General features: G+C 32.9%; 2 protein-coding genes across 2 annotated transcripts; one reads left to right on the forward strand and one right to left on the reverse strand.

The window, feature by feature from the left end:
• The first annotated feature begins 788 nt into the window (after positions 1-788).
• On the forward strand, positions 789-2,172 carry LOC112009114 (benzyl alcohol O-benzoyltransferase). The gene is made up of 2 exons (XM_065764186.1): positions 789-820; positions 1,179-2,172. Exons 1-2 carry the CDS (start codon positions 789-791, stop codon positions 2,140-2,142), a joined length of 996 nt encoding a protein of 331 aa, XP_065620258.1. The 3' UTR covers positions 2,143-2,172.
• Positions 2,173-4,794: 2,622 nt separating this feature from the next.
• LOC111989464 (benzyl alcohol O-benzoyltransferase) lies at positions 4,795-9,897 on the reverse strand. The gene is made up of 2 exons (XM_024021243.2): positions 9,385-9,897; positions 4,795-5,737 (listed from the first exon to the last, which is right to left on the reverse strand). The coding sequence occupies exons 1-2, from the start codon at positions 9,838-9,840 to the stop codon at positions 4,835-4,837; spliced, it is 1,359 nt and encodes a 452-aa protein (XP_023877011.2). The 5' UTR covers positions 9,841-9,897; the 3' UTR covers positions 4,795-4,834.
• Between the last annotated feature and the right edge of the window lie 1,283 nt (positions 9,898-11,180).

The following is an 11,180-nucleotide window of genomic DNA, read 5'->3' on the forward strand; positions in this document are numbered from 1 at the left end:
AGAGAGGAACAGATCATGGTGCTTGAGATGCCGTTCATGAGAGAGGGATAGACAGTCTATTATAGGCTATAGAGGAACTCGTGGGTGAGGAGATGGATTCTTTTCTTTGTGGGCATCTGAACTTGTGGGTGAAGTGAAGAGATGAAGGAACAAGGCGTCTGAATTTGTTTAAATAAATTAAATTTGAAATTTCAATGTGCACATACTTATGGCTTTTAAGTTGAGAACCCTATAGCCTATATTACTATTATCACTTGCTATTATCACTTATTTTATTGACGTGGGCCCAAACCATTTAACTGGCATGCTAAAAATTTTGAATTTGGCTTCACGATAACAGTCTAATCAGGCGACAAAGGCATCCATTTTTATGATGCGCTGGCAGTTCCGCTAAGGTAAGCAATTTATTATGCGTTGGCGTGTTTTTATTGGCTGGGAGTACAAGGTCAGCATATTGACCTTGTATTCCGGGATTACACAATAATTTCCCTTTCAATAGAAGGTCTAGGTCTTCTTTTTTATTTTTTATTTTTTTCTAATCCAAATTAAATTATTAACGTCTAGTTCAAAAGAAAAGTAAAAGAGAAATTGTAATCTTTCCCAATGACATTAACAAATGGCCTCGATTAAGGCTATCCAGAGCAAACCAAGCCCTGACTAACTTTTCCAACTTAGTGCCACTCGACTAGAACCAACTTGATCCAAGTAGAAAGGCAGTCCGTAGCGGATCTCTAGCATCACCAATTGATGTGAGTGGGTTGAATGGCAGGTTAGAGGTTTGAAATCCGATGAAAACCGAACCGACTGACAAATCTCACCGGTAATTGCCATTCTCTCTCTCTCTCTCTCTCTCTCTCTCTCTTCTCTCTCTCTCTCTCTCTCTCTCTCTCTCTCTCTCTCTCTCTCTCTCTCTCTCTCTCTCTCTCTCTCTCTCTCTCTCTCTCTCTCTCTCTCTCTCTCTCTCTCTCTCTGATCTAGCAATATCTTGACCAGATCAGTCAAAATTTGAGCTAGATTAGTATGCCTAATCTCATTGAAATGAATGAGATTAGGCATACTAATCGCTGGTCGCACCAACATATGGGAGATGCATAACTCTCCTAACATATGTGAAATTAGAATAATCAGACAACCAATGTATTCTTTACTGCCGAAAATGTTTCTATTTAATGTACAAGCACCAATGTTTTTAATTGTGATATTTGGCAGGTGACCCGACTAAGGTGTGGTGGATTTACCTTTGCCCTACGCCTCAACCATCTCATGAGTGATGCTCTAGGCTTAGCTCTATTCATGAATGCCTTAGGTGAGATTGCACGAGGAGCATGTGCACCTTCAATCCCACCTTTGTGGCAAATGGAACTTCTCAATGCTAGGAACCCACCACAGGTGACATGCACACATCACGAATTTGATGAATTGGTTGAGCCTCAGAGCTTGATCATCAACCCTCTTCATGAACTAGCCTGTTGCTCTTTCTTCTTTGGATCGACCCAAGTATCTGCTATTCGTAAAAAGATACCTCACCACTTGCTTAAATATTCCACATTTGAGGTACTAACTGCGTTCTTGTGGCGATGTCGTACCATAGCACTTTCACCAAACCCAGAAGACCAAGTGCGCTTGATATTTATGAATAGGGTGCGAGCCATATTGAACCCTCCATTACCAAGAGGGTATTATGGCAATGCATATGCAATCTCACTGGTTGTAACAACAGTTGGAAAGCTTTGTGAGAACCCTTTAGAGTATGCATTGGAATTAGTTTGGAAGGCAAAAGCTAATTTCACTGATGAGTACGTTCGATCATTTATATATTTGGTGGTGACTAAAGGCCGACCTCGTACCGCCATTGTGAAATCCTTCGTTGTGTCAAACACCGCACGGGTGGGGTTAAGAGATGCGGACTATGGGTGGGGAACAGCAGTCTACGGTGGACTAGCTAAGATTTCTGAAATCCGAAATACTAGTGCAACTACATTTTACATTGAAGCAATGAATAGTAAAGGAGAGCATGGGATTATGGTGCCTGTGTGCTTACCAACCCCAGCCATGGAAAGATTTGTGAAGGAGCTGAATAGTATCTTACAAGACCAATCAGATGGCGGTCCGATGTCCAAATTTATAATTTCTTCCTTGTGACTTATATAAACATATATCTCTGGAAGACATGATGTGCATATGCTGATATGCATTAGGCAATTACTTGAATTCATGTTTTACGAGTACTATATACCATGCATATGCAATACACATGATTCTAGTTTTCATCTTTTGCCGGCTCTTTGCTACTTGTGCAAAATCACTGGAACGTGATGATAAAAGAGGGTGGTATATGTAATGTATATCATGTACATAAACATGTTATGTATGGTTAGTACGTAATAGAATCTGTGTTTGTCATATATGGGGATAACTTTAGATTTAATCTTAATTCAGTAGAAATAATATCTCCATTTTCTACATAATCCTAACATTAAAAATGACATATGAATAGGAAAAAAAAAGGACCTTATATTCCTGACATATATGATATATCACATGCTTTCCTTCCAATGTATAAAATACTAAAATAAAAAAAAAAAAAAAAAATTAGAGCCTTTGCTACTATTCGAAAGAGATTGAAAACACTAAAAAAAAAAAAAAAAATTAGAGCCTTTGCTAATATTCGAAAGAGATTGAAAGTACTCTCAACTAAAATCTGTTTTTTCCCACCAAAATTGACCGAATTAGGACCAAATAGACCAAATGGACCGAATGTACAAAAAGACCACATTGAAATTGACCGAAGTTAACCTAATTGGACCGACGGGGACCGAATACAGCAAATAGACTATAATGACCAAATTAGACCGAAATAGACCAAATTAAACCAAAATACTATGTTTCAGTTTTTAGGTATTAAACTTGAATTTAACTAATGAATTTTTGTAGGACGTGTACAATTGCACTCCAAAAAATGAAACAAATAACTGGTTAAAAAAAATTATTATTAGAATGATAATAAAAAATGTAATGTTGTATTGTAATTAATGTTGTTATCAGTTATGAAATTGAAAATAATACAAGAAAAAGTGCAAACACGAAAAGGAATGAGTAGCCTTTTTTTTTTTTCTTTTTGGAAAAAAAAAAAGCACAAATGGAACTCAATAACTTGATTTTAATAAAATCGTTTTCCTCTTTTTGAAAAAATAACACATAACTCAACTTTGATAAAGTCAAGTTCCACTTGGCATTTTTTTTTTTTAAGATAGCCACATCAACCACTGCCACCTCAATAGAACTCAATTAAAAAAAAAAAAAAAAAAATTCAAGATGCAAAGGGAACTAAATTTTAGCAAAGTCGAGTTGCGTGCAAAACAGAGCCACTTACCCAAATATTTCAAAAATAGGGCTTTTGGCTAAAAAAATCACCAATGAAAGTTAAATGGCTGATTTTCCCTGTTTTACTAGGACTCATATTGCTAACACATTAGATTTTCCAAAGTTTAGATTAAATGAACTTGTTAGGGTTCATCCAAACTTCAAAAACTTTTTAACGAATTTAATTATTTAATCCAAATCTTAAAAAGTCAAAATGAAGCAAATAAAAAGTTTGTAGAATTGAAGTGTATTAGGGACAAACTAAAACCGGTAAGTTTTTTTGATGATTTTTTTTTTTTTTCAGTTGTAATTACCGTTTGAGTTCTGCTTTATGTGTATGTTTCTGAAATAGAGTTTAGCTGTATTAAAGCACCCACGCAGTTCTTGTCACAGGTCCTCTTAATTTCTGCACTTTTTGACCATACAGATCATTAAATGAATACAATCATTTTTTTCTTTTTTGCCCTCGCTAAATTCTGCCAGTAATTAAGCTCAGGTTTAAAGGTAAGAGAAAAATTTTCTAGCTTTCATATTGCACAGTACTCCCCAAATTTTATGGTATCCCTTGTGATCTGGAGGTGCAGAATATCCTTATCACATGACAATCATTCCAGTAACTACTCACGAAGCAGTCTAAACTGGATGAAAAGTTCAAAACATTTTATTTTCTAACATCTGTTCTCTTGTGATCCTAACTGCCAAGCGTGTTAACTTCGTTCTTCGTACATTTATCAACATGAAAGTGTGAAACATTTTCAACATTAACTTCCCAGTGGAAAAACATGGTTAAATAACCGCCCCTCAAGAATATGATTTAGCTGAGAAGAAAAATGAAAATAAAGTCTTCAAATATGCATGCAGTAATACATAACATCAAATACATGCATATTGCCTATATTTTCATTTCAGTCATCGCATTTAGCTTCTCGAACTCAACTCACAACGTGCATGTTGCTTATCTTCATTTAGTTATCGCACTGGCTATCTCATACTCTAGCTCATCACAACAGTCATTGGTAAACAGCTTTCGCTATCACGTGTCTTTGCACACAAGTTATCAAGTTAATCAACAATAAAAACTAATAAAAATTTAAATATTAGAATAAATTCCATTAACCGACCTTTAGGTTTGGGCTAATGTCAAACAGATCTAAAACATTTCAAAATTGATCAATTTGAACCTTTAATCCAATTTGGTCACTAAGAGAGGAGAAAAATAACTAACGAACTTAATAATGTATAGGGAGTAAGTTGAGTTTAGGGACCAAATCATTCATTTTTTAAATGTCTTAGACCTAGTTGACATTAATTCAAGTCTCATCATAAATTAATAGAATCTACCCTTTTTAGGATGAAAGTTTCTTGATTCCCTAAAAAAACTAATGGATATAAAATTTAAACTCAAGACACATGAACAAATTAAGATATCTACTCTTAGTAAATTTGGTTCAAAAGCTTGAGCAGTGAATTCTTATAAGTGACTAGTTGGTCCTTCAACAAGCAATATATTCAACTGGTTTTCAAATCTTTCCATGGCTTGGACTGGCAAGGAAATTGGCATTATTATCCCATTCTCTCCTTTACTATTCTTACTAGGAATATAGAAACTGGCCACTCCGGGTACCCGCCCCTCACCCATTGCAGGCCCACCATAAAATGGTTTACCCCACCCAAAGTCCACCTCTCCAAATCCAGCACGTGTCACATCCGACACAAGATACGACCCCACCACATAGAAGTGAGGCCGACCCTTAATTATCATAAGATCAATCACCGACCGCAAGGACTCCTCTGTTATGTTGTTTTTTGCCTTCTTCAGCAATTCCACAGCGTAACCCAATGGATTCTTACAAAGCTTCCCTGCTGTTGTGAGTGCCACACAAAACACACAAACGTTGCCGTAATAACCGTTGGGTAAAGGAGGGTTGACTTTGTCACGTGCATTGACAACGCACAACAAACGAACCTCTTCTTGGGGGTTTGTTTGGAGAGCTATGGTACGACAACGCCAAAGGCATGCGGTGAGCAACTCAAAGGTGGAGCATTGTTTCAGGTGATGTGGCATGAATCTCCGAAGGGCAGAGACCTCTGTTGAGCCGAAGAAAATGGTACGATGGGCCATGTCATCGTTGAGTGGGATTGGGACAGCAACGGTGGAGGCCATGTCATCGTACTCACGATGCGTGCATGTCACTTGAGTTGGATCTCTTGCTTGAAGGAGATGTCTCTGCCACACGGGTAAGATGGAGGGGGCACAAGCACCACGTGCCATCTTGCCCATGGCCATCATGAATTGCACCAATCCAACGGCATCACTCATGGTGTGGTTTAGGCGAACGGCAAAGATGAACCCACCACACTTGAGACGCGTCACCTACCCATCTCCACCAAGCAAAATGATTACTGGTTTATTTAATAATCAAGAGTGATGCTATAGAGAGATATATAAATTTTGAGTAATGCTATATCACAATATTTTCATAATATTTTCATAATAATTTTACAAAAAACTTAAGTAACAAATTATTAGTGGTTCTAATTTGGCCCACCACTAATGTAATTTTTTTACTTAACAATAAAAACTTTATTATCTAAAATTTGTTGTAAAATTATTATAAAAATATTGTAAAAGTAGCATTACTCATAAATTTACTACATAACATTTAGATATGTCACCAATTACATTAAAATTATGTTGACCTTCTACAAAAGAACAAGGTACCAATAATTTTCTATCCCAAGATTCATTTATATATATATATATATATATATATGTAACCGAAACCTTTGACTTTTGGTTGACCTCTCCACAATTTTCTACATCAACATTTTTTTATTTATATTTTTTTAATTTGATTTAATTCTTTCAATTTTGTAGCACCAAATTGCAAAAAATTTATTAAATTTCTTTTAAAAAAAATTTAAATTTAGTTTTTTGGTACCATATAACCACTATACTTAAAGGAGACCTAAATTATCACCTAATCAAGAAATTTTTAGATAATCCTAACAAACTATATAATAACTCCATTAATATAAATCTATCCCAAAAATCAGAATATATCTCCACTAATTTTATAATTTCTACGTTGGTGACATTTTAAAAAAAAAAAAAAAAAAAATTCTATCATATTCCCTTATATCTGTCGATCACATTTTCTTTCTCTTCTTTTTTTCATTTTTTTTTATATTAACATTGATTAGAAATTTTAATTTCAATGGGATTTAAACTCTATAATTATATCAAATGAGACTCAACAAATATATATCGTTTTTAATTTCAATAAGATTTAAATTTTATATCAAATGGACTCTACCAACATATTCATCCTTTAAATATATATATATATATATATTGTTAGGTTCTAAGATTTTAGGAGCTAATGTATTAGAACTTCAATGTGTATTATGTTGGAAAATCATGATCAAAACATAAAGTCTAGTTTAGGCTTGCTCAAAGTATGATTTGATGTAAACTTTGTATCAAGTAATTGCAGGAATTGCTATTCAAAATCTACAAGGCTCAATCGATCGAAAATTAGACTCAATCGATCGAAACTCGTAAATCAGTAATTTTCTATAGAATTATTAAACCAACCCAAGCCCAATAAACGTGTAGGGTTAAGTGTTTTACTTCTAGTATATAAAGGAAACCCTAAGAACATTTTTATAAAGGAAACCCTAAAATCTCTCTAGAGTCTTTGTTGAGTTGTGTGTTGAATCTTTGGTGAGATTTGAGAGGTGTTTATCTTTATACACACACATAGAGTTATCAAGATCAAAATTCACATCAAAAACTTGATGATTGCTTCAGTTGCTGCATAAAGAACTTTCAAGAAGATTTGAAACCTTTGAGAGGTGTCTCAAAGTCACAAGTAGAAAGACTTGTGGTTGCTGTAGATCAAAGAAAGAAGTAGTCCGTAGACTCGAAGCTGTCACGTGATCATGGTAGTAAGTTTTCTACCTGAATTAGCAATAAGATGTTAATGGTCTAAGTTTTATTGTACAAACTTCAATTCTTTTATAGTGGATCTATTTTTACCTTAAGGATAACTAGGTTAAATCCTTCCCAAGTTTTTTACCTGTTAGGTTTTCCTGGGTCATCAGATCCGTGTGTTCTTTATTTTCCGCTTTATATTTGTTTTATACATATTGGTTTAACCTAGATCTAATTAACAAACTTGTTAATCAGCTTGGCTTAATATTAGGTTAAACATATTGTGTTAAGCGGTCTAAAAACTAACATATAGATATATATATATATATATAACCAAATTTGATTAGGAATCCATAACGCTATATTATATTACAAATAGTTTTTTTTAGGGATTATTTGTTACAATTGCAACTTGGCTTTTCAATCCTATATTATATTTTAAAGAGTTTCTTTCTTTTCTTTTCTTTTGGATTATGCTTTTGACACCACTCTGCTGTACAATCTCTTGCATTGATTTTGTTTCTTGGAGTGCCTTCAAAACAAAAGGTATGCAAAGTTTTCTTATTAGGTTTAATGTTAACATATATGAGAGATATTTTGGTCAATTAGAAAAAGTTTGATGAAACATAAAAGGAAAAAGAACTAAAGAATGCATAATCTGAAAAAAAATAAAAATAAATAGTGATTGTATTAGGAAGAGGCTTTTGAATATTGTTGTTTTTATTTTTAGAATTCTTTACGTTCATGTGTATGTATGAATTGGGTTTAATTGAATTGGAATTATCTTTGAAACTTTGGTTTTGATTGAATAATGAAAATGGTAGAAGAAGTATGTTCCAATAGTTGGAGTCTTTTGTATATATGTTATTGTAGTTTAAACTCGGTATTTAAATTGTTAAATTGTTTTGACTGAATAATGAAAATGACAGAAGAAGTATGTTCCAATATTTGGAGTCTTCTATATATATGTTATTGTAGTTTAAACTTGGTATTTAAATTGTTATTAATCACAAATAATAATATTGCTATTTGCAACCATCATGATATGGTATCAATGATATGTTCATTCCAAATGCTTTCCTTTAAAGTTTAGATAGAGTTTATTTTATGATTAAAAAATTTACAATTAAAAGACTTTTGAAATTACATATATTTTTTAAAATGACATCATAAATGACTTCTATAAACTCCATCCTTTATGGCAACATTAAAAAGAAAACTCATATAGATAGGTATTGGGATATTATTTGGAACTATCATAATAGACTAATATATTACACATGGTACGGATCTAATTGTAACATCCAATGTTATAAAATAAAAATTGGGCCTATGATTATCTTCTCTTTGCAAAAAAATGTTTAAATTCTCATTAATTGTGATAGTTCACTTTTAGGTAAAATAGAAACTCTATTAACTAAGTTTTAATAAATTTAAATTCTATTTCAAAAAATTTCCAGAACATTAGATTTTATTTTAATAATTTTATACTGTAAAAGAATAAAATTTATACACTACATAGAATCATTACTTCTGTTACCTTCTAAATGATGGAGGATAAGATAATGCAATTTGTAGATCTGCTATCAAGATAACATAGATTGGATTGGTGGTAAATAGTAAATTTAATTGCAGTTGAGTATTGTGTGAAGTCATCACCATAGAATAGCTCATGTCGGGATGTGTTATATGGAACCAATGATATGAAACAAAAAGAATTTTTCTACACCATTATATTGAACAAAAAATTACTTATTTCAATTCGTTTTCAAATTATACATTTTTTAAGTCAAATCATAGACTTTTAAGCAAAATAAATACTTATAATTTTTATTTAACTATCTCATGCGTTGCATAGGTTAGCGATTAGTATTTACATATAAGTGAAGTTTCTCATTATAAAGTTTTCGAAAGTTTATCATGACCTAGAAAATGAAAAGTTAATAAGTTGCAGTATTTATTTTCTTACTTTAATCATCCAATGATACATCAATTTAGATGTAAACACAGTGTGTGTCTATATATATATATATATATATATATATATATATATAATTATTGTTTTAGAGGCGCAGTATATGAACCTGAATGAGCAATAATGGGCAATGAAGGATGCCCCCAGAGCCGGGAACATCAAAAAGGAGCTCCTCTAAGCATGGGAATGGAGGATGAAGTACGTCACCAAACTGTTCAAGTGTAATATCGGCGTTGGCCTCAATAAACATGACACCCTCACCGGTACATTCTACTACAAGCTTTCGGCCAGGTCCTTCCCTAAGCCTACCAGCAAATGGGTAGTAAAACACTAGGGTTTGTGCAAGTGCTTCTCTGATGACTTTCACTGGGTCTCTAATCTCTTGCAATATTGAGGAATCATGTTTATAGAAATGTATGGTGTTGATTTGAAATCGAAGACCCTCTTGGTCATCCATATCGGAGAGTTGTTTGAATTCATAAGGTGTGGGCTTTGCAGGAGCAACGAGTTCTGGTTTGCACCTTTGTACTTTAAACACTAGAGAGGAGGGTGGTGCCAGTGCCATGCCAAGAAAATGGTTTGAATATGAGACTGAGAATCTTGGGCAAGCTTACAGGTTGTATTGTGTGTTATGACCTATGATGGACAGGAATTTATAGCCAGAGATGACATAATCTATAAATAGAAATATCCATCAAAATAGGGAAAATATTACCACGCACAATATAAAATTATAAATATTGCACGCCAAGTATAGACACATAAAAACAAGGAAAACCATGCGCAACAACTCATGTGAGTGGGTGGCCAATTACACAAGATAATTAAAATATATATATATACACAATCAGTTTGCCAAATAAAACTTTCTCAAAAAAAAAAAAGTTTGCCAAATAAATGAATAAGAGTTTTCAACTGGTTGTACTTCATGTGATGGGAAGTGGTCCAGTGGGTATTGTTTTTCCTTTCTAACAACTGCAATCACAAGTCGTAACAAAGTACACAATGTTTGCCCCCCTTAACTTTTGAAGTACAAGAAAAAAAAAATCTCGGCTTTTGTAAAGTCAAAGTTCATGTGATATGCACACACCAATTAAGAAGCCCCCTACACTTTGCCCACAAAACAATTAAAAACGAAGTAATAAAAAATAATAATAATAATAATAGAGGAGAGATAGGAATAACCATGGTTCACGCCGGCTAAGAAAACGAATAAAGAAACAGCAAAGAAGTTGACAAATTGAAGAAGAAGGATCCAGGGAAGATTTTGGGGTTAAAGTGATATTAAAATTGAGACATTTAATATTTTTAACTTTAATTAAATAATCCTTTTTACTTAACTCTATTCTTTTAATTTGTTAGGTGTATCAAAAATTCTATTTTTTAAATAATTTTTTGTTCAAATGTGAGTAATATTCTAAATTTTTTATTCATTATTTTGGATTTATCTAGAGAAAATTATTTAGACTTGACTAATATTTCATAAAGCTTATTATTATTTTTTGTTAACAACTACTGTGTGTGTATATCAAGCTACTAAGAATTAAAAAAGAACTAAAAAAACAAGAAATGAGTGTATTGGGTTAAGATAGCTTGACCTCGGTTAATCTATATATTTCTAAAAGTTGAAGCGTAGCATTTATTGTTACTACATGCCAGTTGAGTCACATCAGCATTCACATCATTATCTTTTTTTTTTCTTCCCAATTATAGGAAAATTGAGCTATTTCAAGTACAATTATAGGTAAATTGCAATTTTCCAATAATTGTTTTTAATATTTTTTTTTCAATATTTACACTTCACCAACCTTTCTCCCTCCCTTATCTTTTCATCTCCCTACTACTTTTCCAACTTTTCTCCCTTCCTTATCTTTTCATCTCCCACTACCATCACTACAAAAAACT

Source organism: Quercus suber, unplaced genomic scaffold, assembly GCF_002906115.3.
Source record: "Quercus suber isolate HL8 unplaced genomic scaffold, Cork oak 2.0 scaffold_544, whole genome shotgun sequence".
In the NCBI taxonomy this organism is placed as follows: Eukaryota; Viridiplantae; Streptophyta; class Magnoliopsida; order Fagales; family Fagaceae; genus Quercus; species Quercus suber.

Bases quoted from the DNA above. Each gene is read 5' to 3' on its own strand.
- LOC112009114 (XM_065764186.1), top strand. From the start codon at position 789: ATGAAAACCGAACCGACTGACAAATCTCACCG. The intron at 821-1,178 runs GTAATTGCCATT...TTAATGTACAAG, and splicing joins CCGACTGACAAATCTCACCG to CACCAATGTTTTTAATTGTG.
- LOC111989464 (XM_024021243.2), bottom strand. From the start codon at position 9,840: ATGGCACTGGCACCACCCTCCTCTCTAGTGTTTAAAGTACAAAGGTGC. The intron at 5,738-9,384 runs GTTCATATACTG...GGAGATGGGTAG, and splicing joins GCCCATTATTGCTCATTCAG to GTGACGCGTCTCAAGTGTGG.